The 27,142-nt window shown below is 38.1% G+C and overlaps 1 protein-coding gene across 3 annotated transcripts; it reads left to right on the forward strand.

The window, feature by feature from the left end:
- The first annotated feature begins 214 nt into the window (after positions 1 to 214).
- On the forward strand, positions 215 to 22,552 carry CSTF2 (cleavage stimulation factor subunit 2). Of its 3 annotated transcripts, XM_037060180.1 has the most exons (16): positions 215 to 357; positions 1,437 to 1,515; positions 2,268 to 2,437; positions 3,123 to 3,259; positions 3,941 to 4,060; positions 4,176 to 4,313; positions 6,584 to 6,707; positions 10,593 to 10,655; positions 13,294 to 13,353; positions 13,527 to 13,628; positions 13,992 to 14,133; positions 14,893 to 15,068; positions 15,353 to 15,660; positions 19,309 to 19,419; positions 20,160 to 20,285; positions 22,332 to 22,552. In XM_037060180.1, exons 1-15 carry the CDS (start codon positions 300 to 302, stop codon positions 20,280 to 20,282), a joined length of 1,911 nt encoding a protein of 636 aa, XP_036916075.1. In that variant the 5' UTR covers positions 215 to 299; the 3' UTR covers positions 20,283 to 20,285; positions 22,332 to 22,552. The 3 variants fall into 3 exon arrangements, with proteins under 3 accessions (XP_036916075.1, XP_036916077.1, XP_036916078.1); XM_037060182.1 differs by lacking the exon at positions 13,527 to 13,628; XM_037060183.1 differs by lacking the exons at positions 13,294 to 13,353; positions 13,527 to 13,628 and having other exon boundaries at positions 216 to 357.
- Positions 22,553 to 27,142: the final 4,590 nt, after the last annotated feature.

Genomic DNA, 27,142 nt, shown 5'->3' on the forward strand with positions numbered 1-27,142 from the left:
GGATTACTCACATTAGTTTAAGAAAAAAAAAACGATTAATAAACGATGCTATTCGCCCGGGGAAGCCTGAATCCACCTTACAAGTAAGTTATTGCCACGCCGCAGCTCGGCCTGGATGAGTTACTGCTCTAGTAAATGTAAGGCACGCCTCCTGTGACGCCATGACGCCAGGGGAGCGGCCCTGCGTCCTCCTGGCCCTGCCGTTACCGGTTCTGGAGCCAAACGAGGGTGTGTGGGTCTCTGGGCTCTCCCGCAGTACGGAAGTGTGCCCTAGCATACCGGAAGCCACAAAAAGAACGATGGCGGGTTTGAATGTAAGAGACCCTGCGGTAGATCGTTCACTACGTTCGGTGTTCGGTAAGAGGAATTTATTGTTGCCAACCACTGGGGAGGGACAGACAGAGTCCGTGAGCGGCGAGTAGCGTCCCCAGCACCTCTTGAATAGCTTTGGGAGCGTTTGCTCCCTCATTCGTGCAGCTCTACCTGCCTCACTTGTGGGGAGCCCAAGCTGGTGGACTCATGGGCAAAGTGATGTTCCCCTTTTCCCATGGTTTGACAGCCTTTCCACGATGTGGCTGAGGAAGTGAAACTAGCGTTCAGCTTCTATGCGTTTCTCCCTTCATTCATTTTCTAGCTTCAATTATTTTCTAGAAGCGAGGGCGCTTGGCAGGTGTCCCATACTACTTCTCACCCCCTATTTCAAAATATAGTTTATGTGGTGAGGGAATAGATACTTGTGTCCACTTCCCGCCCTCGTACAAGGACTTTCATTCTGTGCTTAGAGAGCCCGTTACATTTTATCCAATAGTTTGTTGATAGTGGTAGCAGGTATCTGGCGTTTCAGGGTGGGTTGTAAATAAATGAATGAACGATTAAGACCTTGCAAAAGAAATTTTAAAAGGATCAGATCTCTTCTAAGTAATCTTTTCAGCCAAAATAAGTTATTTCTTTTTAAGTACGTGTTAGGATTTTAAAGCACATTTTTAAAGGGGTATGACAAAACGGGATAATTTTTAAACATCTTCCACTACATGCATGGTCATTTTCCTTTGAGACTGTGTGTATGTAAATGTGGACTTATGAGCTGGTTACAATGTTGATATTTTTAGTGTTGTTGAGACTTGCAGACTTTTAGGTTCATAACAGTGCCTAAGTGTTTTCACCAAAGTTAAGGAAAATGTAACTCTAGGTCAGTCTGAGAACTGGTATTTACAACTGTACACTTTTTGTATTTAGTCTCAGTGGTTTGTTTTTCTTGCAGTTAAAGTCAGCAAAGATTGAAATTCTAAGGGAGTATCATGTAACTGGGATTGGAGGAGCACGGTATTTCAAGCCTGTTGTTACATTTTCCCTGGTAACATAGAAACTGTTTACTTTCATACTAAAGATCTAGGCTACAGACTCAGAATTTTAATGTTACTTATTTTCTTCTTTAGTGGGGAACATTCCATATGAGGCTACTGAAGAGCAATTAAAGGACATCTTTTCTGAGGTTGGACCTGTTGTTAGTTTCAGGTGCGATTCCTTTTCGCTACTTGGTGGGAGTTTCTTTAAAAATCACCATAAATGTGGCCCTTAGTAATAATGGCAAGGTTTTTACTGGTAGCTTTTCACATGCATTCTTCTTTTTTTGTAACAACTTTATTGAGATATAATTCATATACCATACAATTTACATTCATTTTTACTGAAAGATTCATTTTTTTTTTGATGCAGGCGGCATTCAAAGTTCATGCCGTTTTCAAGTATGCCCAGGCTTTTCCTCTCCTGGGCCTTTTATGTTTTCTATGCACACGTGTCCAGCTTCAGGGTCGGCCAGGTATGTGTGTAACTGGTTTGAGTTTTCTCCAGAATCTGCTGCATATGCACACAGTCAAGCAAAAAAATCTGCCTTCTCCAATAATGACTACAATCTCAAGCCAGTGAAGGTGTAAGCATTCTTTACTCAACCACCCCTTGTTATTGTCACTTCTACCAACAACACTGTTGAGTATGGGCTCTTCCCACCACCCTGAACTGAGCAAGACCTGTCACTAGTCACAGAGAAGCTGTTGATCCTTATTAGCATCCCATTCTTATCACCTGAGCTGGGAGAAGAACTGTAATTAAAAAGTAAAGTTTTTTAAATGTTTAAAAAATGTTTCAATGAGGCAGGCAGAGTGGTAAAGTTATTTGCCTTACAGTTCACCAAATTAGAACATGGCAGTGCTTGCAAGAACCCTGTGTGTATGTAACATTTGTGCCTGATACTTGATTCTGCTCTTCAGGTTGGTATATGATAGGGAGACAGGAAAGCCAAAGGGTTATGGCTTCTGTGAATACCAAGACCAAGAGACAGCACTTAGTGCCATGAGAAACCTGAATGGGCGTGAATTCAGTGGGAGAGCACTTCGAGTGGACAATGCTGCTAGTGAGAAGAACAAAGAAGAGCTGAAGAGTGAGTATAAACCCAAGTTGTATGCAGCATGAGGTAGCAAAGATGTAAAAAATGAAGATTTTCCATTTATGGTATGTTTTAGCATCTGCTTAAATGGTTACCCACACAACTTCTTTACTTGACCCATCTGAGGTGCCCTACATCAGGGAAGTGTTTATCTTTGAGAAACAAGGTAAAGCTGACTAGAAATCCTTCAGTTCCCAAGGAGTTAATTCCAGTTGAAGATGAATTCAGGCTTACTAAGTGATTAGTAGCACTGATTATGTTATTGGTGTTTGCCATTCCTGTAACTGTGTTGCCAGATCTGTAATTGGTAGGGATACTAAGGCATTCTTAAGGTTTTTTTTTTTTTAGGTTATAGATCCAGGAATTCCATTTAGAAATTAGCATCTTTTTCTATTTAAACCTTTTGTTTCAGAAAGTGCTTGTCAAAGGAAATTGATATGCCCAATCCCTAATTTCGGTCCACCTATGTTATCATGGTCCAAGCTTTACTCTGAGAGCAGAAAATATACTCTGTCACTTCTTCCACAGAAATAAAAGACTTGCAAGTCACCTATTTCTCAGCTCCAGGGAATTTAAAGTTATCAACAGGTCCTTACAGCAGCTTTGGAAAGTAGATACCTAAAATGATTTACCTCTTTATTTTGCCTTCTTAATATTTTTGTACTTTCTTCCCAATTAGGCCTTGGCACTGGTGCCCCTGTCATTGAGTCACCTTATGGAGAGACCATCAGTCCTGAGGATGCCCCTGAGTCCATTAGCAAAGCTGTTGCCAGTCTTCCACCAGAGCAGATGTTTGAGCTGATGAAACAGATGAAGGTGGGAGGAAGCATTAAGTTATGAATAAATCCAATCACATCAAATTTTCCATAGTTAATTGATAAAGTTAATGGAAATGATTCCCTGCACTCAAGTAGAAGGTGTACTTATTGACCACCATGTCTTTCACTTTCGCTAATCCATGTGTCCATAGTATACTTTACATTTTGTGCAAAGAGTTTCCATTAGTACACAAACACACCAATACAACCTGTCTGGGTTTTTGTAGCCCATAGATATCAGATATAGATATTAAAATGTGGATTTTTCCCTGACTGGTGTAGCTCAGTGGATTGAGCGTGGGCCTGTGAACCAAAGGATCGTGGTGTGATTCCCAGTCAGGGCACATGCTTGGGTTGCAGGCCAGTTCCCAGGAGGGAACATATGAGAGGCAACCATACATTGATGTTTCTCTCCCTCTCTCCTTCCCTTCCCCTCTAAAGATAGATAAATAAAATATTTTGAAAAATAAAAATGTGGATTTTTCCTTAAATGATGGTATTATGGTATTTGAAATGCCTCTTCCTTCTCTTGCCTGCCATGACCAATATTTTGAGGTCTTACCTTGTTTCCCAAAAATCACTACATTATTACATTTCTCAGATGAGGATGCCTGTAAATCACTATTGATTTTTAAGTAATAAGTGTTGAACTTGATGATTTTTCTGTTTATTTCCTCAGCTGTGTGTCCAGAATAGTCCCCAGGAAGCACGGAACATGTTGCTCCAGAATCCTCAACTGGCATATGCTTTGCTACAGGCTCAGGTAGTGATGAGAATTGTGGATCCAGAAATTGCCCTGGTGAGTGCCTCTGGTTCTTTTATGGAAATGCTGGGGTAAACCTTGAGTGAGGGTAGGAACTACCTAATTGCTTTGTTAAGAAGACAGCTAATAGATTTATCTTTTTACCTTTTAGAAAATTCTGCATCGCCAGACAAATATCCCAACACTGATTGCAGGCAACCCTCAGCCAGTCCACAGTGCTGGGCCTGCCTCAGGATCCAATGTGTCAATGAACCAGCAGAATCCTCAGGCCCCTGGGGCCCAGTCTTTGGTAGGGTTTTACCCCTTAATGTTTTTTTTTAATCTGTCTTAGAATGCCATTTTCATTTTAGGAGGGTATATTGAAAGAAGAATGGTCAGGAGCCATATGGTAATTTCAATTTCCAGGCATAGAAACAGTTTCTAGTTTGCAGAATATGTGACATCTGAATGAATATAGATTTAGTGCCCAGTTTGTGAAACAAAGAGATCCTTACTGTAAGCCTTTTTTGATAAGCTAATTTTGTGTGTCTGTGCATTTATAGCACTGGGATTGGCACTTTGTTATTTTTACACACAATGTTTCATTTCATACAGCGATCATATTATCTCCATTCTTTCCAATGAAAAAAGTAAAAACCTAGCTTTCTAAGTGTGGCACAAAACTGAAACCATAAAAACTCAATACATGTGAAAACTGATAAATGTCTATATGGAGAAAAAGAAATAAACACCAAAGACAGATGACAACTTGGGCAAAACTTGTATTTGCCATACATGTGAACAGCAGGTTTATTACTTAAGAGCCCTTACTCATGTTTAAGAATGTTCGTTGCCACCTTATAGTAGTGAAAAATTAGAAACATCCTAAATATACATCAGCAGAATGGAATTTTAAATAAACTACGTATGTCACCATGACTGACTTTCAAAAACATAATTCCATATAGCAATTAAGTTGAACTAGGATTCGTGGTATCAACACAGATAACTTAAAAACATAATACCATACAGAAGTGAAAACAAGTGACTGTGGAAGCATTCCCAAAATATGGGATATATGTGTCTGCATATATCCCCAAAACATGTTAAGTGAATTGGAAAGAATGTCTTTAGTATATAATGATTTACATAAAATTTCAAAACATCTGTAAGAATTCTTAAGTGGTTGTCTAAAAAGGGGATATAGGGTACAATTGGAGAAGACCATGTGGGAGATTTCAATTGTGTATATAATTTATTTCCTAAGCTGCATGGTTAATTTTCTATACATTTTATATAACTGGAATTTTTCATAAGTAGCTAAAAAGACCTGTAAATCATTAAGAAAATTATCAATAATGCAGTAGAAAAGTTTGCAATGAACATAAACAGTTTTCAAAAGTGGAAATACAAATGTACATTAAATATATGAAAAAGTGTTCAACCTCAAAAAGATACAAACAGCTACCATTTTTCACCTATCAGATTGGCAGAGGCAAACAACTTGGATGGATCATATAAAGGTTTAGGGTGGGAGTTGGCAAACATCTTCTGTAAATGGCCCAGTACTAAGTATTTTTTGGCTTGGCAGACTGTGGAATCTGTCCTGACTACTCAACTCTGCCCTTGGAGTTGTGAAATCAGCCACAGACAATACATAAATGAATGTGTGTGGTTGTGTTACAATAAAACTATGAAATGAGGCAGTAAGCCAGATTTGCCCCCTGGGCCATAGTTTGCTAACCCCTGCTCTAACTCAATAAATATTTTTTTCAGAAATAGAATGAAATGAATTAAGACCCAGAGTGGTTAACCAATCCAAAAACAGCATAATTGTAAGTGGAATATCCAGGATCTAAACCTGGTTTTGTGTGACCTCTTAGCCTATTTTCTCTAACCACCTCACTATACAACTTTCTGTTTTAGAGTTTGTTTGTGTTTTCTGAAAGTATTTGTGATTTTTTGTAACAGCTGTTATTCTTTTTTTATTGAGCTTTTTCTATTCCAAGGAACTGCGCAGTTCTCTGGGGAATACACCGGTGAAAACATAACAGTCGGTTTCCCTCCAGGAGCCTTCATATAGCGTTAAAAAATTAACATTCTCCCTAAACCAAAATTATATCTCAGGACAGGGATGAGAAAAGATTGGTCAAAATTTTTCTTTAAATCTTAAAAATGAAGACTGCCCTCAATTTCTTTATAAAAATGTCCCAGTTTCTTCTTTTTCTCTTTGGGTTCAAGGCACTTATTTTTTTTTTTTTTTTACTCTTATTGCCAGGCCCCGATCATGAAGTCAATGATAGGTACTACTTGTAGCCTCTGCACACAAATAAGAACTTCTCAATCTCAGCTTTCAGAATGTGGTCCACCTTAACTGTGTTACAAGCAGGCTTTTCATGTGTATTGCATCTTCTGTTCAAAAGTTGTTATAAACTTAAGTCTGCCTCAGACATGCTATAGAAAACGGATATTTGGTAGAATATTTGGGGATATCAATTTGAAGAGTTCTTTAAGGTCATAAACTTTGTATGTTGCGTCTTCACAGAAACATCTACATACTCTGGTTTTTCTCTTGCTCAGGGTGGCATGCATGTCAATGGTGCACCTCCTTTGATGCAAGCTTCTATGCAGGCTGGAGTTCCAGCACCAGGGCAAATACCAACAGCTGTAACAGGACCTGTCCCTGGTTCCTTAGCTCCTGGAGGTACGTTTCATTTAGAGTCTTCACCATTTTGGTATTTTGCTGAAGTTTTTTATTGCAAATGGGATAGATCTTGATATAAGATTAATATACAACTAGGAAATATATATCCTAGGGGAGGAAATAGTTGATTTTATATATACAAATCCTATATGTGTGATTTTATGACAACAGGGAAAAGGACAATAAAGTGGAAAGGTACAGTAACATAGAATTAGAATGAGTGGAAACTAGACCAAGGCAGCAAAGACAGAGAAAAGAAAATTATATTTGTGAAGTAAGTAATAATAAATGTAGGGGAAGGGGGAAGGAATAAAATCTTGTATAGTCATTATTCTACTAAGTGTGAAAGACTGAATTCTTCCATTAAAAGCCAGAGACAAATTAGGGTAAAAGCACATGAAAAAAAAACAGATGCAGAATACATGGACACATTTCTTCATATTAACAGCTATAAAATTACATTTCATTAATTCAGGCCAAAAACAGGAAGAAAACAGAATTTTGAAAATTGCATGTGTTCATTGAAAGTACACATGGTAATTAATAGAATATTACATTTTTAGCTTTTTGTCATTCAACAGTTGTAACTGAAATTATGCATGAAATAGTGATTCCCCATATGAAACACCTGTATGAATACACAATGTATATCAATATTAAGTTTTTATACAGCAAACTTGCTTCTTGTTAATTTATCTAATCTGGGTTAGATTGACTGTAACACTACTCATGGGGGAATTCAAATCTAAATTGTTCTGTTTTGTACAGAGATAAGTTAACAAGTAATGGAAGAAGGGATTTTTACAGAAATTTTGGCAACTCACAGTTTTCATTTATCCTATAGTGTTATAGTTAAACTTAAATTATCTTTCAGTGAAAGAAATAGATCCTGTATTTTATACATTTATGAAATATAGGTGCATAATTTACCTTAAAATAGTTGTAATGTGGTCCTACTATACATGACAAGTATGCAAGCCATGACATACACAGCTGATTACATGAATTGAAAAACATCCAAATTTCCTGTTCAGTGAGACAAGCACACTGACCATGCAGTTGGACGTCACAGCAATGTCAAATAGCTATAAAGGTTTCTAAATGGACTGCTCTCCATTTCTGGACTTACATTGTCATGAACTGTTAACACAGAGTTCACAAAGTGTGGCTCAGCATTGTCTGGGGACCACACTTTGAGTAGCACTGTATTAGTCCACGAAAAATAAATAAGGACATTAAAAAATAAAATAATGGAATCAGTAAGCTTGGTTTAATACATAGAGGGTGCCTTACATCTTTTGACTGGAAGAGTCACTCCCCTGCCCCCAAGTGACCATGGCCCATTAAAACAAACAAACAAACAAAAAACTTGACCATGTATTTAGCCATAAAATAACAAATTTTAAAACATTAAGGTTGTATAGGCTGCATTCTCTGATTATGAGCCAATAAAATTAGAAATAAATAAAAGGTACCTAGTAAAAGCTTTACTGGAAAAATATTCTAGGTAATTTTAGAATTAAAGCAAAGTAGAAAATTTCAAATTATCTAAAAGACAATGAAAAGTATTACACTTCGTATAAAAAAGTATGGGAAATAGTGAAAGTAGTACTTAAAGGAAAATGAATATCATTAAATGCCTATATTATTGAAGAATAAGGAACTCTAAATTCTAGGTTTAAAGAATTGCAAAAATAATTTTTTTAAATATGTAAAAGTTGATGTTAAGTGTAAATGAATTTTCAAGTGATATTTTTTGTGAATTTGTAGCATTCATACTTCTGAAATTATTAAAACTTCAAACTTCACTAAGAGTTTCAAGATACTCTAGACAAAGCTGTTTGACAGTTGATAAATGAGAAGGCAAAGAAAATGAGTACCTACTTCATAGAACACCAAATCCAAATGGCAACAAGAACAAATTCATTGTAAATTAACTTATAAAATTAAGATTGTAAATTAAATAGCAAAATTTTGTTTTACTTAAACCCATCCAACTAGCAAAAATTTCAAAGAGAGATGACACTATTGATGGAAAATGTGGTATCGTGAACAACATTGCTGGTGGAAATGTAAAGTTTTTCAGCTGTTTGAGAAAGTAGCCTCACAGTAAAGATTCATATACATTTTGACCCACCAATTTCATTTCTGGGAAGCTAGTGCATACAATAAAAGTGCCATTATGTGATAGTTTATAATATGAGAAATCATGCCCATAATTCCTTCTGCCACCACATTCTTCAGATCCTAAATCTTTATATTGTTTTGGTGAGCAGTCCAAATAAATCAAAATCTTATGGCTAGAAGAAAACTTTGAAATCAGTTAGACCTGCAGTTATCAAACATTAGTGTGCATTAGAATCACCAACAGAGCTTATTAAAATACAAATTGCTGGTCCCTACCCCCAGATTCTCTTAATTCAGCAGGTCTGAGGTAGGGCCCTGGGAATTTGCAGTTCTGACAGGTCCTTTGTGATGCTGAATCCACTAATCTGAGGACCATATTATAAGAACCAATGGTTTAGGCCAGTTCCTTCATATCACATACCAGAATGCCTGGAAATAGGTAATTTGATCAAATTACTTGTTTGAAATCGCATTTAGTAGCAGGACTTGGGCTAGCACAGGTTCAGGATTTTTTATCCAGGGCTCTTTGATACCTGGTGTGTTAAATGGAATAAGAGAATGTGAAGTGTACTTGGTAATATAGGTAAGTATTGATATTAATGACTGCAAACAGTTGAGCTTGTCTCTTTTCCCCACTCATAGCATATACTGTTCCCTTGAGGAAAATAGAAGTATTTCTATGTGCAAAGGACCAGACAGCGACTTAGAGTACATGAGTATTCTTCACATAGCAGTCATCACACCCTGACTGGCTAGAATAGACCAGTAGTTCTCCACTATTAGACCCAGTGCTCCCTCTTCATAACAGATACTTTGCAGTGACTCTTTACTATCCTGAAATGAAATGCACACATAATATAACCTACTTAACCTGATTTCCCAAAAGACAATCAGCACAATTCCCTACCTGTACTATAAAGGATAAATTAAAAGAAGTTAATTTATAACAAAAAATAATTGTAATATGCAAGTATTCAGGCAAAACTACACTAGAAAACAAAAGGTAGCAATCAGATGCTTGCACATATACCGTGAATGTAAAAGTTACAAAAGTAGACAGATACAGGTATTTTTTTTTTTTGCAAGTCAGATACCACAAGGACTATTGACGTTGGTGATGTGATTTTCTGAAATGGTGAAAACTCCTGGTAAAGTTCATAACAGAAAAAAATATAGTACCCATAATTTACTCAGTCACTTCAAAAGGCCATTTTGTTTACAAATGAAACAGACCTAGGTTTTAAGTTCAGATGACTATAAACAGATTTTCATTTGTGTGAATGTTCAATGGGACATCTGAAAATTTTGCAAGATGAGATAATTCTTGATTTTGTGGAACTATCTCATACATTGAAGTATCCCTGTTAGCTTCTCATTAAATGCCAGCAATGCCCCCACAAATCTTTGTTATAGCTAAACAGTATACCCGCACATTTACAAAATACCCCAGAAATAACACAGTCTCCTATGGAAGGAGTTACATGGTTGTGTGCCATTGTTCTGCATTACAGAACCTGCCTGCCAAGGTACTGGTAACCAGTGAGATAAAATATTCTTATTTAATTCACTTTTATGTCACTGAAACTTAAGGTATAATAGCAAATTTCCGTCTTCTATGTAGCTACATTGTTTGGTGGTACTTATCTTCCTTTGTAGGTTTCTGCTTGTGTGGCAGAGAGAAAATGTGTTAACTCAGCCACTGTGTTAATTTTTCCCACTGTTTTAATGTGTATTTTCTTTCCTGCCCTTTTATTCTAGGAGGAATGCAGACGCAGGTTGGAATGCCAGGAAGTGGACCGGTGTCCATGGAGAGAGCACAAGGTAAATAAATAGTAATACCTGATTAATGTGAACTGGACTTGAAAATGTTCTTTATCTTCGTGCACTGTCTAAGATGGCAATATAGAAACCACTAACCTCATACAGATATTTCCATGTCGAAGTAATTAAAATTAAATTTAAATTAGGTAAAATCTAAAATTTAATTCCACATTACAACTGCTCAGTGGCCAAAGTGGGCTCGTGGATACCCTGCTGGATATTACAGATATAGAACATTTCTATCATTGTAGGAAATTCAGTTGGACACCTCTAGTCTAGACTTTCCATCTAGTGATTCAGAGCCTAGGTCTATAAGAATTGATGATGAAGCAAATGAATCCTTTGTTGCCGTTTAGTTTATTTCACCTTTTCCTGATAATCTGATGATTCTGCTGACATGTTTGTTCTCTCTGTATAAATATTTGTTGATTTAGTAAGAAATTTTAATAATGAGTTTATAATATGCAGCTGAATATGTAGAATACTAAATTGAAACCCAGGAGGAAACTGGGAGGGACCAAAGGTCTGTGAAGCTTACTTGGTAGGTGTATATTGTGCTGTGGCAGTAACACTGGATACCACAACAGTAGAAGCTCCAAAATCTCCATGTTATTTCTCTATGTTATTTGAATTTAAAGAAAAGAAAATACAGTGGTTCAGTTGAAAACAACATTAGGAGGAGAGACAGTGAGAAAACATAAAGAACTAACTAGTAAAACTGAATGCATATTGTAGTCCAGGTCATTTAATTTTTATAAACAACCTGTGAGTTAGGGGCAGCACCTCAGTTTTCAGGTAAAGACATGGAAGCTCAGAGTACTGAGTTATTTACTGAAGGGGACGTGGTAAGTAAATGCTGATATCTGAGTAACATGGACTGGACTTGGTACACTAATCCTTTCTCCCAGCTAGTAAGTGACAGCTGATTCTGAAGTCTCTAATTCTAGAATCTAGCCTCTTGTTCAATCCATACCACCTCTATTAACTTCCAAATGTATTTTCTTTGGATAGTCGTAGAGAAGCTTAAGTTACTTCTTAGCATATGGCCTATAAGTGAAATCTATTTTTAAGCAAAATATTAAGATATAGGACTGTATACTTACTTCTTGTCTGTGTACACTGGGGTTGGTTACTGAAGTGACAGAACTAATAATCTTGTCAGACAGTTGATAGTAGGACAAGCTACTGACTAAATATCTCATCTTAGCATCCCATGTTTTTGTGCAGTTGTGCCCTACCCCCATTGGCTACTCAATACATTGTGTATGTATCCCAAAGTATGTAATCATGGGAAGGAATTGGGGTTTCAGTCATACTTTTACCTCTCCCCCAAGCCACTGTTCAAGCTAGAGCTTTTTAATGTATACTTCCATAAGGCATCTTCCTTCCTGCTACAGTTATCTTCATATTTTTCTGGTCAAAACTTAGCAAAGGGAAATGGGTCAAGTTCTGAAGGTATATTAGGGCTACTTTCATAAAGAGACAGAGTGAGATGAGTTTCCTTTTATTGTTTTCCTTCAATACCAGCAGAGAAAGCAAGAATCTTTCCATTTGTACCTAGTTTGTCTTTCTTTTCTTGGAATCTTTGTTTCTTTTGCACATTTGTAATGGTGAAAGGAGACAGTGAGATGTTTAAGAAGATACTTCCTCTTGCCTTCTGCCACTTTTGTTTATAGTGTTAGTGCCCTTGTCATCTCATTAGTCTTTGTTTGCTCTTATCCTGATGTCTGTTTATTATCAAAGACTAGCAGTGGCATAGTATTTTTTTATTTAATTCTGATTCAAGTACAGTTTTCTGTTTTATATTCCCTGCCCTGCCCCCCCAGTGCTCCCCACCTCCCTCCCATTTCCACCCCCACCCTAATCATTGTCCATGTGTCCTTTATACTTATTCATGTGAGTCCCTCCCCTTTTCCCCTATGATTCTCTCCCCTCTCCTCTCTGGACCTTGTCAGCATGTTCTGTATTTGAGTGTCATTGGTCGTATTTTGCTTGCTTGTTTGTTTTGTTGTTTAGATTCCTGTTAAAGGTGAGATCATATGGTACTTGTCTTTCACCACCTGGCTTATTTCGCTCAACATAATGTTCTCCAGTTCTGGCATAGTATTTCTTGAAGAGTGATATTCTCTTTCCTTGTCTAAAGTTCATTCACTGCCCTTTCCCCATTTGGTACTTCTGCTATGGGAGTCTCCAGAATAAATCTTGACTTTCACATTCAATGTAATTTCTTTCATTTTTACATATGAAATATATTTGTGTTCTTTATCTAAGTTAGAGATTAAGAACCATCCTTTTTTATATTTTGTTTCTTTTTTTAAATGAAATCATAAGGTGATTTAGAGGACTCATAGTAGCAGAGGTGAAAATTGAAAGTGGCTGGTTATTCCTGCCCAAATAAAATCAGTGGCCCAGAGGTGTCAGCTTCAGAAGCAAGCTGATCAAAGCAGAACAGTTTCAGATTCCAAAGGCACTAAAATAGTTTAGGAAGATTTTGTAGCCTGGAGCAAACTAATGAAGTCTTGGCTTTTTAATGTAACATGTGTAAATCTCCAGTGTCTGTACGCGTATGTTTCTGCATGGGTATGCAAGCTCTTTTAAGTGTCTGCTCTCTCTCCTTTTGAACTGAATGCTCGCCTAGGAACCCTACAGCACTCGCCCGTGGGACCTGCCGGGCCTGCATCAATTGAGCGAGTTCAAGGTACCCATTGTATCTGTGGGTTTCCTTTTGCTTGTGGTGTTCAGGGTGGGACGTTGAGAGGACAAGGGCTGCTTGGCAGTCATCCTCATGTTCAGAATCCAAAAGGGTAGTGTTATGGGTTTTTAATTTACTCCTGTTGGGGCCACAAGCCTAAGATTGACCTCTTCACACAGGGCAGAGAACATGGATGATATGGGCATCTGTCCGAGGCTGTACTCCCTCCCTACTGGTGTCAGGAGGCTTGGATGGAATAGCAGTCTGCAAGGAGACAGCAGGTTCTTGCAGAGCCATGGCAGTGTTCACATATGCCAAGACCCTACCTCTCTTTTGTGACTCTGGTCCTTGACCTAAGATTGATTATAAGGAAAACCAGGAGCATAAGTCTCTTCAGGTTGCAGTGCTAGTCCTTGGCAGGTTGCTCCCCAGTTTGTTCTTTATATAATTCCATCCATACCTCTGACATGGTACAGATTCTGCCTACACCCTGCTTCTGTTCTTGAGCTGCAAGAGGAGTCTGCTGTGGTGAGGTTTCACCCACTCTAAGGTGTCTGAATTATGTTGTCAGTGGTATATAGAGTCATTTCTTGTTTCCTTGTGTGTCCTTCACAGCAGTAACTCCTCGTTTATTTTCCTGTCAGTGCCGATGCAAGACCCCAGAGCAGCTATGCAGCGTGGGCCCTTGCCTGCCAACATCCCAACTCCTCGAGGTCTCTTAGGAGATGCTCCAAATGACCCACGTGGGGGCACTTTACTTTCTGTAACTGGAGAGGTAGAGCCTAGGTAAGCAATGACACAGCAGTAAAATCTTAGACAAATCAGAATTTTCCCTTACTTTGAGAACAAAGTCTTTCCATATACAGTTGTACCTGTTGGTTGCTGTCTAAGACTAAGTACTTCCCCTTGGGCAGAGGTGTGTAGTTGTGTATGTCATTTTGAACTAACCATGGCTACTCCCATCTTCAGAAATTAGAAATTCTAGCATACATACCTGAATAGGAAAAACTTATATTACTTCTTGGTAGTAGTAATTTTAATAATGGCAATAATAATAAAATAGTTGATATTAATGGGGATTATGCCTCCGGCTCTGCTGAGTACTTTTAGATGATCTCATTAAATATACACAAACCTATGATATTGATACTAATAGCAGTCCCATTTTGCAAATGAAGAAACTGAGGCATAGAGAAGTTAAGTAAATGTACCCGAGATCACACACTAATAAGTGGTGGAGCTTAGATTTTAACTCATATGGTAACGATGTTCTTCAGCACTATACTGCCTACTTACTATATATAATGAATATGCATTAATTTCTCCTTAATTATGAGTGCCCTGACCAAATATGAATTTTTGGAATATGTTGATTTATATCTCCATAGCTTTTCTTCAGCTTGTTTGGTGTTACTCTCTTGGCACTCAATATACTGATATTTCCATCAGTTCTTGTCTGATTTTTACTCAGTGATCTTCTGGTTGACAATTTTGTCTTAGTTTTTTGGCTCTGTTTTAAAATATAACGTTTTTTTCCATCTGTAGAGGTTACCTGGGACCACCTCATCAGGGTCCACCCATGCACCACGTCCCTGGCCATGACAGCCGTGGCCCGCCCCCACATGAGATGAGGGGAGGGCCATTAGCCGAGCCCAGACCTCTAATGGCAGAGCCAAGAGGACCCATGCTAGATCAGAGGGGTCCACCCTTGGATGGCAGAGGTAAGGGTAGACCATGGCACAGCACTGCCTGGCAGTTGTGGGTTGGTGATAAACCCAGCTGTCTTAGGCTCTAATCTGGAATAAAGAATGCTGGAGTGGTAGGGTTGGCAAGCATTTTTAAGATTTATCTGCACATCTGAGAAACTGGGAAGGAGAAAGCGGTGTCCTGTGGTTGGAGGTAAATGTGACTGAAGGAATTGGTTTTTTTCTTTCCTGGATTGTTCATTCTTCTTGTAGTAAAGGTGAATAACTACACAGTGGTTTTCTTGTACCTTGCTTCATAGGCGGAAGAGATCCCCGAGGCATAGACACACGAGGGATGGAGGCACGAGCCATGGAGGCGAGAGGATTAGATGCCAGAGGATTGGAGGCCCGTGCAATGGAAGCACGTGCAATGGAGGCCCGCGCAATGGAGGCCCGTGCGATGGAGGCCCGCGCAATGGAAGCCCGTGCAATGGAAGTCAGAGGGATGGAGGCCAGGAGCATGGATACGAGGGGCCCAGTCCCTGGCCCTAGAGGACCTATACCTAGTGGAATCCAGGGTCCCAATCCAATTAACTTGGGGGCAGTTGGCCCCCAGGGATCTAGACAGGTGTGTATGGCATTCACTTCTAGCTTCTATGTGAGATCTTGATCTGTTCAGGAACTACTTATTGAGCCTGATTATTACTATTTTCTGATTTGGGCTATTTGTCAGCTTATTGGAAAGGGAAGATTAGAATCTCCCTTCCTGTAGTTTCTCTGTCCCTTAGGGTGGTGATTTTTTTTGTGGGGGTGGTGATTTTTTGATTACCGAGATAATAGTCCAAAAGAGCAACCTTGTGCAACAATTTCAGGAGCTTTTCCATTTAGAGCAGAGGCCCTGGAAATCTAGAGATAGAGAGTATATCCGTAGAATCTAGGCATGGGTCATTTGTAAAACCTCTCCCAGATGATTCTAATGTACAACCCTAAAAGTCACTGTGTTAGAGCCTATAAAGAGCGTGTAAAGATAATCTTAGGTGTACAGAAACCTGTTTTAATTTTAATTTGCTTTCATTGCATACCCTAAATAAACAGTGAGCGTGAAAGGCAGTTTACTAATGCTCACCTGAAACCCATGTAACTGAATTCTGATCTTTGCTTTCTTCTTATTTGTATGTCTCCAGCAGTGAGAGTATATGGTTGTCTGTGATTGTCTATGTGTTGTCATCTCCTCCCTCTTCATCCCCAGTTGGTTATGGGGAGGTGTGTATCTTCCCTGAGTTTTTATATGCCAGACCCTTCAGCTCCCTCCCAGGAGTGTCCAACCTTTTGGCATCTCTGAGCCACACTGGAAGAAAAAGTTGTCTTAAGCCACACATTAAATACACAAACACTAATGGAAATTTTAAAATCTCATAGTATTTTAAGTAAATTTACAATTTTGTGTTTGGCTGCATTCATAGGCATCCTGGGCTATGGGTTGGACACCCCTGCATCTGGCCCCTCCACTTTCCTTTTACCTATATATGTTTTCCTCCTTCCTCTGCGTAGTTCTGTCTTTCTTCTATGCTTCTATGCCTTCCTTCTTTTGTGGGGGGGGGGAGGGGAGAGAGAGAGGAGAGAATGTCAGAGCTGAAGTAGAACATGTCAATCATCCACTTCTCTCATTTTGTAGGTTTGGAAACTGAGACCCAAGTATTCAGGTGGCTTGTCTAAATTAACACAAGTAAAAAGTGGCAGAGCAAGGAGTAGCACCCACTCTTATTTCCAGTGTACCACTCTGTTCTATTACCACTCTGTCCTATTACATTGGTACATGTGTGCCTACATCCCCCTCTTTAAAATGAAACATGATTATCTTGTTTCTGGTATATGTAGAAGAAAACTGTTCTTAATTGTTTTTCAAGTTGTGCTTCTAAAAAATGTGTTCATGGACCTCTGTGTTTCTTGTGTGCACACTCTATGGTCAGTAGCCTCAAATGAAAAATGGTCTCTAGGTGTTCACTCAGTCATTAAACAAATGTTTATCTAACAGCTACTATGTACCAGACAGAGCCATAGGTAGTATGGAAATAGCAGTGTGAACTAAAGAAGTCCCTGCCCCTATGGGCCTGCATTCTAGTTGGAGAGAAAAACAACAAATAACTACTTGACGTGCTTATATAATTCTGTCGATAATTCTGTGGAGAAAGACATTGAAAATAGTGCTTGGAAGACTATTTCTGGATGTCTTGCTCCTTTGTCTCTGCTAATGCTTGAAGTAATTACCCTGTGATATTAGACATATAGTTCTCATTAGTCAGTTCTATAAAGCTAATTAGATCTGAGGTAGAGAAAGAAATTTACATTCAAACCATTTAAAATGGTTTAAGTTAGTGTGTATACTTATAAATAAATATGTAAAATATATTCACCCATATATAATAGATACACAATAAGAACCTCACTTCTTCCCCTGTACCTGTCTCCCCTGTAACCCCAGCTCCTAAAGATAACTGTTTTTATTAGATTGTTTGTTTCTTTCTAACAAATAAGAATATATACTCATACTTTTTCAAATGTGAATATACATATATTTTTATGTTTCACTCCTCTCACTATTCTGTGCCTTATTTTTCACTTAACAGTATATTCCTAATTGATAATTTCAAATCAGATTTTAAAACTCACTCCAGTACACATAAGTTGGAAAGTCATCAGTAAAAGGATTATTGTTACTAGGGTTATTGTGTAACTTACTGAACAGGGACACATTTGAGAGTGAGTGACAGGTCTGTTAGTATTTAATCTGGGACTGTTTTAGGCAAACCTAGATGTGTGATTACATATATCATTAGTTATCTGCCTAGAATAGGCACTCTAGAAACTTTAAATGGCAGTTAGTGAATGGTTACATCACATTACGGTACTTCAAGTTACAAAGTTATGAAGTTACTTGTGAAGTTACAAAGTTCCAAAGTTCCAAAGCTTCAGGAAGGTTATTCTTAGAGATGTTTCAGATCCGTAACAGATCATATCTGTCTCTGGATTCAGCATTGCTAAAAGAACAGAAAGTGATAGTGCAGCAGGCTGTACAAAGCCATACTAATACTTCATCTCTCTAGTGTCTTTAGGAAATTAATCCATGCATGTAAGTGAATATTTTGGATAATAAAACTATTCTATCAAATTTATTAAACTACTTAGATGAGAAATAACTTGTGAAGTGCATTATGCTTTCTTCCCTTAAACAGGTTACAAAAAATGGTTTTAATCATTTTGCTTATACAAGGTCATCATTGATTGTATCCATTATTATATATGCTATAGTAGAGGAGTTATTTCCTGTTTGGTTCCTAGTTTCTGTCACTGTCAGGCTGTCATCTGGCTCCTCACATTGCTGTCATGGTATCTGCTCCTAACAGTCTATCCACATTTCTTTTATGCTTTGCTGCTTCTAATCTGCCGGGGAAGCAGGTAACAAGTTTATTAATGATGTGTCTTTAATAAGAGCACCTAAGCTCTGGGTGATGCCTGAATATGAATATAACTACATAAGGACATTTTCACAGATTCTGGAGGGTCTGAGGCCTTTCTTTGGGTTATGGTAGTCTTCTTAAAGATTGAACTCACCAAAGATCTGAAATACTAATAAGTATAATATAACTACACTTTGTTCTTTTAATTCGGGTCAGTCATATTTCTTGGTCTGTATTCAGCATCTGCTGCATATTCTCTTTGGAAAGTTACCAAATGTTGGGCTAATAGCAATCTTTTCCCCAGTGGCCTTCCCATCTCCTTTCTGCCTCTGCCATTAGGAGCGTCTCTGCCTTGCTTGTGGGATAGGGCCCTTTGGGATGAACAACTTATATCTGATTGAACTAGAGGTAGGCGATGTCCCTGTGAATGTAGCTTCCCAGTGGACCAGCATACATTGTCTCTAGAACCTGTCAGCTTTCATTTCTGTTTCCACTGAACACTAGTTTTCAGGATGCTCCGTGTTCTGTGTGCTTATATGGCTGAATTTTGCTTGATTTAATGATATCCAGTTGTGCGGTGTGATATTTGTTGATGATGCTGGAGCCGTTGTAAGCAAACGCGTCTAACTTGCTAGTTGATCTCTGCCTAAACTCTGCCTTCTGCCATTGCTAGCAATCGGAAATGATCTTCAGAATCATTAATTTGCTTTTCTTACTCATATTCATAGTCAGATCCTATTTTTAACATTGCTGTTGCTGAATTCTGGCTACCTATATGAGATGTTCCAAAAATCTCTCATCTCTCTTTATGCACACAGGTTCCAGTCATGCAGGGAGCAGGCATGCAGGGAGCAAATATCCAGGGTGGGGGCCAGCCTGGTGGCTTTAGTCCTGGCCAGAACCAAGTCACTCCACAGGACCACGAGAAGGTAAGCAACACAGAAGGTAAGCAACGCTGCGTGACTGCCTCTATGTGCACAAATCCTTTGGAATCCTCTTTTTAGTAGTTACTGTGTGCCCTGCACTGGGTTTTCAGAGTCGCTTTAGCAGTGATGTTTACTTTTAGAACTCTGATCTTGTTAACCTGAAAATTTGTGAGCCATTCCTGAAATCCTTAAATGGATGTATGTAAATGGCAGCTAATCTTACATTTTAGGTTTATCTGCCAATCGCAGTTCTTTTGTATAGGCCAAATTGACCTGAAAATCCAAATCCTTTTGTTCATCCCCTTCCAAGCTTATCCCTAAAAACAGTAGCAGATTCCCCACAAGTGTCCTTCTGTTTCTCTATTTGACCATTATGAGGAGCTCATGTCTGATGTAAAGGCCTAAAACTTGTGAAAAGGAGAGACGTTCAAAAGGATTGAAAACCAAAAACTTCCTAGGGCTCACAGATATCAATTTACTCTGCAAGAAGTTTGGGTTCATAAAGGTGTCTGTTTTAAATCTTATAATCTTAGATGTTGTTATACTTTTGCTTTTCATTATGCCTTTTCTCACCAGCTGGTTTTGGTTTCTTGTTTGCTTTGGGTTGATTTTCCGGGAGGCTGTTGTCAACGTGTGAAATATCCTTCCTTTTGGACACAAGCTGGTATTGTTTTGTGTTTTTTTTTAGCTGCCATCATTAATGTTCCTTCATTAACACTCACTATTCTTTTTTCTCTTCGCAGGCTGCTTTGATCATGCAGGTTCTTCAGCTGACTGCAGACCAGATCGCCATGCTGCCTCCTGAACAGAGGCAGAGTATCCTGATCTTAAAGGAGCAAATACAGAAATCCACTGGAGCACCTTGAAAGGTAAGGATACTTATCTGGCCTGAATCAGACAAACTCCTTGTTCATTTGGGGTATATACTTCCAACCTTAAGTAACAAGACTTGCCTGATCTCAAGACTCCCTGAGGCCTGCACTCCTCTCAGCTAGACTCTTCACCCTTCAGTAGGTCAGCCCCTATCAGAATAACAGGAGGCTACAGAGCATTTGTTAAGCTCTTGAATTAGTAGCAATGTTTTTAAACCTTTTTTTCCTAATGGCAAAGGTAATATACAATCAAATGTAACAAAATTAATCAAATACAGAAATGTAAAAAATTGGGGGTAATAAAGCTCTGCTTCCTCAATCCCAATTCCCAGACATAACCTCTAAATATAGTTTGTTGTATATCCTTCCACAGTCAATTATGTTATTTTATAGCAGGCTGTCCTATCAAAATGGCAAGAATACAAAGCACTTCAATGAAATGTTTTAGTTTCCAGAATTTATGTTATATTGAATATTTTGAGGTTTTAAACTGTACTGCAGCATATAATTAAGCTAGTGAATGTCTACTGTCACCAGCAGTCCTTATACACTTGAGAGGTTTCTATACACTGCTGCCTTTATTTTTCTTGCTCATCAGTTAGATAAAAAGAATCTTAACCATGTCACCTAACTTGATTACATGTATTGGTGTTTCCTTTAAAACAATTTCCCCCAATAGCTTGTATTTCATAAACAATTCTGTTTTGTAAAAACAATTTAAAATTCACATTATCCCAATATCACCTAAAATATCACATTTTAAATGTATACTTTTTACCCTATTCATATTATAATTTGCATCCATATATCATCATATAATAGTGGACTCATTTACAATGATTAACAGTCTTTACTAAATGCATTATATTTTAATCCACATTTATAATATCATTACAACATCCCTACTGGAAATAAATATATCTGTCTTAGATGAATGCTTAGCTAGACTTTTGGTATGACTAGTACTTTAACTTTTCAGTTCACATACCACGGGCATTCTATTTTCTTTCAGTAATGGTATAGAGTACCTATTATATTCAAAAGAACAGATAAAAAACACTTCCTCTTTTTTACTTTTTCTAATTAATTTATGCCAGAGAAGGCATTCCCTACAATGTGAGGAAATGGTTTTTGGGTAGTGGAGGTAGAAATGTTTCTAAAACTTCTTTCATTATGTATTGTTGCTTATGAAATGCCTCATTTCAAAGCCTTGTACGTAAATCACAGGGCAAGATTTTTTGTTTGCTTTAATCTTATTTTGAAATAATTGTAAATTCACAGGAAGTTGGAAAAATAGTACCTCATGTACCCTCCTTACAACTTCCCCCATCTTGAGAAGGTGTCGTACAATAAATACCATTTTGGCCTATAATTCAAAATCAAGAAGTCAACATTGACGCATTACTGCTAACTAGACTACAGACCTTACTCAGTTTTTACTATTTTTTAAGCCTACATTAGTGTGTGTGTGTATGTATGTGTGGTGTGCATGTAGTTCTATGCAATTTACATAGGTGAGGTTTTAATGTTTAATAGCTGATATCTGCATACAGTAGCCAAAATATTGGCTCTCTCCATCATATACCTCGCTTGCTGTCATCCATCTCAGCTATCACTGACAGGCTTATATACCATTATCATTAGGACACTGGTTATCAACCAGAGGCAGTTTGGACTGCCTACAGGACATTTGGAAATGTCTGGAGACATTTTGGTTTTCACAACTTTAGGGGGATGGTGTGCTGCTGGCATTCAGTGGTAGAGATCAAAGATGCTTCTAAACATTCTATAATGTACAGGATACACTCTCCCATAAAAAGAGTTATCTGGTCACAAATGTCAGTAATGCTGAGGTTGAGAAACCCTGCTGTAAAGGATGATTACTTTTGAGAGGCAAGAGGCAGACACATTAGGAATCTGCCCCTGGTGTTTTGCTCTTCTGTGTGGCCTCCCTCCTCCACCTTTTCAATGTTTTTTCCTGATGTTTGGGGTAAAGAACATTGTGTCAACTTCTAATGGCTTTCTCCTAACTTTTCCTTACAGGTTTTCAAAACTACCTGGCAACAAATCTGGAAATTAATTCTATAACTTTGTTTAAATGTTGCAAAAAGATGGCTTCTACATCCTAACCCTTGAATGATTCAAATTGGTGCCAGGTGGAGGACTCCCATCATCTTCTCTCAGAACAAAAACAGACCATTCTGCTGTCTTAGTTTGTATATTTTCTGTGACTTGAAATAAACTTTGAACACAATTTTACTGTACTGCAAATTGATATACATGACCTTTTTGTTTTGAAAAAGTGGAATACCAAGGGTGAAACCTTATCTATATTGTCTTCCCTTACCACAATTGTACTTCAATGTTATGTTGTCGTACCTGTTTTTCCTTTTAAATTAACCATTTATTCTTCTTCATGATATTTGATAATTTCTCAGAAACACTGTTTTCTGAAACTTAGTTTTTACTGAGTTTACTTCCACTGGGAATAATAAGAGTTACCCTTTGAGAACTTGTTAAAAGTTCTGAGTTTATTAGAAGACAAGAGCACATACTTAGAACTATAAAATGGTTCAAAGGCCAACAATGCGAAGATCCAGGCAGAGTAGTATAGTTAGTTTAGAAAAATCCAATATCAAAATACATTTTTTGGTCAATAGCAGGTCTATTCACATACATAGTTCAGAGTTAAGACAAAGATGTATTAGCCACTGATTCTAGTCAACAGTACAAGAGACCATTGCCATTTTTGTCTGTTCTAAAATTCTTTTTCTTTTAATAAAAATAACTTTATTTTTTGGTTCTTTTAAAAAGAGTTTATTGATTATACTATTATAGTAGTCCCATTTTCCCCCTCCTTCCTGCACCTCCCTCCCACCTGCATTCCCCTGGCCCTTAGTTCCTGTCCATGGGTCATACATATAAGTTCTGTGGCTTCTACATTTTCTATACTATTCTTAACCTCCCCCTGTCTATTTTGTACCTACCATTTATGCTTCTTATTCCCTGTACCTTTCCCCCATTGTCTCATTCTCACTCCCCACTGATAACCCCCCATGTGATCTCCATTTCTGTGATTCTGTTCCTGTTCTAGTTGCTTAGTTTGTTTCAGGGTTTGTTTGGGTTTTTTTTTAGGTTCAGTTGTTGATAGCTGTGAGTTTGTTGTCATTTAACTGTTCATATTTTTTATCTTCTTTTTCTTAGATAAGTCCCTTTAACATTTCATATAATAAGGGCTTGGTGATGATGAACTCCTTGAACTTGACCTTATCTGGGAAGCACTTTATCTGCCCTTCCATGCTAAATGAAAGTTTTGCTGGATAAAGCAATCTTGGCTGTAGGTCTTTGGATTTCATGACTTGGAATACTTCTTTCCAGCTCCTTCTTGCCTATAAGGTCTCTTTTGAGAAATCAGCTGATAGCCTTATGGGAACTACTTTGTAGGTAACTGTCTCCTTTTCTCTTGCTGCTTTGAAGATTCTCTCTCCCTGGGTATCTTGGGTAACGTCATGATGTGCCTTGGTGGGTTCCTCCTTGGGTCAAACTTCTTTGGAACTCTGAGCTTCCTGGACTTCCTGGAAGTCTATTTCCTTTGCCAGATTGGGAGAGTTCATTATGTATTCAAATACGTTTTCAACATCATGCTCTTCCTCTTCTCCTGGCACCCCTGTGATTCAGATGTTGGAATGTTTAGAGTTGTCCCAGTAGCTCGTAAGTCTCTCCTGATTTTTTAAATTCTTATTTCTTCATTCTGTTCTGGTTAGATGTTTCTTTCTTCCTTCTGCTCCAAATCATTTATTTGAGTCCCAGTTTCCTTCTTATCACTGCTGGTTCCCTGTGCATTTTCGTTTATTTCATTTCACAGCCTGCACTTTTTCCTCTATTTTGCTACCATACTCAACCAGTTCTGTGAGCATCCTGATTACCAGTGTTTTGAACTGTGCATCTGATAAGTTTGCTGTCTCTTCATTGCTTGCTTGTATTTTTTCTGGAGATTTGATCTGTTCTTTCATTTGGGCCATATTTTTTGGTCTCAGTGTGCCTGTTACATAGTATGGGGCAGAGCCTTAGATGTTCACCATGGTGGGACAGCCCACATCCCTGTGTTGTCTCACTGTATGTGGGGGAGGGATCTAAGAGAGAACAATACCACTTGCTGGGTTCTCAGCCAGCTTTCACCCACTTTACCCACTACCCACAAGTGAATTGGGCTCTTCTGGTGCTGATTCCTGAGTGGGTGCTTTTTAATACATTCTAGGACCCTGTGGGTCTCCCCAAGGAACTCTCCTGTGAGGCTAGGAGTTTCTCCTGCTGCTGCAACACCCACAAGTTTTTTCAGTCAGAAGTTTTGAGGCTTTATTTCCCGACACTAGAACCCTGGGTTGCGCAGGCTGTCTTGCTTACCAGCTGTTCCTCCAGGTTTTCCGCACTCAAATGTTGGACCAGCTGCCATCCCCTACCCCTGTGTTCCAGCTGCTGCCTTGCTGAGAGTCCTCCCTGCCCCAGCTACCCATCTCCACTGCTCCTACAGGTCTAGATGAATGTTTCTTCTTTAACTCCTTGTTTGTCAGACTTCCCATACAGTTCTATTTTTCTGGCAGTTCTGGTTGTTTTTCATTTTTAAATTTGTCCATTTGGTTGTGTGAGGAGGCACAGTGTATGCCTCCATCTTAGCTGAAAGCTCTCGTTCTAAAACTCTATTCTGGGTAGTCAACCTTAAAAGTTAAAAAAGCCACTACTTTTTCATATGTTCAAGATAGAATAAAAACAACATAAATGTACAAAATACATTTCATCCTATGTTTCAGATAGTCACTAACCTATAGACCTACCCTGTAACCAAATGTATTCTGGGGAATTGAAACAGGAAACCCTAAAACTTTTATGTTCACACTTGTTTTCAATGGACTAAATTTAGAGTACAAGCAGTCACATTGCCCATTTGGCCCTCTTCTACCTGTTTCCTTGTAGATTCATATGAACATACTTAATGTCCTATCTCTAACCTATGCCTCTTTTGCCTAGTTGCATTAAGGAAAGACATGACTTCTCTCCATCAGGCCAACCTCAAGAGGTTATGAGGCGCCTTAATAATTAACAAAGTTCCACGAGAACTACTTGCACCTATTTATACTCTCTGAATTCTACCCCCAGATTAGGATTATGGTCAAGTGAATTAAAGGCCTGTAATAGGTTTAGAGAATGTAACAGCATATTGCTTACATGTCAAGCAAATTATGCAAAGATAAGTTTATGAGAGACATTAAAACATGGATTCTCTACTCTGTTATATAAACAAGAATTTTTTGCATAAGATACTTCATATTACAGCCTAGGAAGAAAAACTTGCTCAAAATAGCTTGGGAACTTCCTGGGTGTCCTGCACATCCCCAAATTCAGGTTGCATATTGATTATATGTAGGATTTATTATCATTACCTTTTCTGCCTACTTCCATGAATATTCTAGACATTGATATGTTGATTTTAATAGCAGTAATATCTTGAAGTATCAATATAAATTAGACATTGGGATCAAGAGTAAAGCCTTTCTCATATTCAAAAAATGCTAAGAATCCAAACCAAAGTCATTGGAAACAAAATGCTCATTTGGTTCACAGTATTCTAATGGGAACCATATTGTCATATTGTCAAGGTTCCAATGTGCATTTTCTTTTTTAAAAATATTTTTATTGATTATGCTATTACAGTTTTCCCATTTTTCTCCCCTTTATTCCCTTCCATCCAGCACCCACCTCCCACCTTCATTCCCCCACTTAGTTCATGTCCATGGGTAATACATGTAAGTTCTTTGACCTCTCTGTTTCCCATACTATTCTTAACCTGTCTACTTCATACCCACCATTTGTGCTTCTTATTCCCTGTACATTTTACCCCACTCTCCCCCTGCCCCTTCCCTATGATAACCTTCCATGTGATCTCTATTTCTGTGAATCTATTCCTGTTCTATTTGCTTATTCATTTTTGTCTTTGTTATTTTTAGGTTCCATTGTTGATAGCTCTCAATTCTACTCTTTGTATTTTTGATGTTCTTTTTCTTAGATAGGTCTGTTTAATAATTTATATACTATGAGTTTGTTGATGATGAACTTCTTTAACTTGTCCTCATCTGAGAAGCACTTTATCTGCCCCCCCATTTGAAATGAAAGCTTTGCTACATAGAGTAATCTTGGATGTACATCCTTGCTTTTCATGACTTTAAATACTTTTTTCCACCATCCCCTTCTTGCCTTCAGGACTTATTTTAAGAGAGCAGCTGGTAGTCTTATGGGAACTCCTTTTTAGGTAACTGTCTCCTTTTCTCTCACTGCTTTGAAGATTCTATTTAATATTAGGTAATGTAATTAAAATGTACCTTGGTGTGTGCTTCCTTGGGTCCAGCTTTTTTGGAACTCTTTGTGCTTCCTGGGCTTCCTGAAAGTGTATTTCTTTTGCAAGATTGGGAAAATTCTCCTCATCATATTTTCAAATAAGTTTTTAATTTCTTGCTCTTCCTCTTCTCTTGGCACCCCTATGATTCAGATGTTGGAATGTTTACAGTTGTTCCAGTGGTTCCTAAGCCTCTCCTCATTTTTAAAAAAATTCTTGTTTCTTCATTCTGTTCTGGTCAAATGTTTATTTCCTCCTTTTCCAAATCATTATTTTTTTCTTTTTATTTAACTCTTATTCAAGTACAGTTTTCTTTCTTGTATTCCCAGCCCTGCCCCCCCCAGTGCTCCCCACCTCCCTCCCATCTTCCAAATCATTATTTTGAGTCCCAGTTTCCTTACCTTCACTGTTGGTTCCCTTTATTTCACTTTTCATAGCCTTCACTTTTTCCTCTATTTTGCTACCA

Source organism: Sturnira hondurensis, unplaced genomic scaffold (genome assembly GCF_014824575.4).
Source record: "Sturnira hondurensis isolate 20B ecotype Veracruz unplaced genomic scaffold, ASM1482457v3 Scaffold0011472, whole genome shotgun sequence".
In the NCBI taxonomy this organism is placed as follows: domain Eukaryota; kingdom Metazoa; phylum Chordata; class Mammalia; order Chiroptera; family Phyllostomidae; genus Sturnira; species Sturnira hondurensis.

What these genes read in the sequence shown, in the direction of transcription:
- CSTF2 (XM_037060180.1), top strand. Translation starts at nt 300, where the DNA reads ATGGCGGGTTTGAATGTAAGAGACCCTGCGGTAGATCGTTCACTACGT. An exon ending in AGCTGATGAAACAGATGAAG is followed by an intron (nt 3,260 to 3,940) that starts GTGGGAGGAAGC and finishes TTATTTCCTCAG; the next exon opens with CTGTGTGTCCAGAATAGTCC. An exon ending in TCCACCCTTGGATGGCAGAG is followed by an intron (nt 15,069 to 15,352) that starts GTAAGGGTAGAC and finishes CTTGCTTCATAG; the next exon opens with GCGGAAGAGATCCCCGAGGC.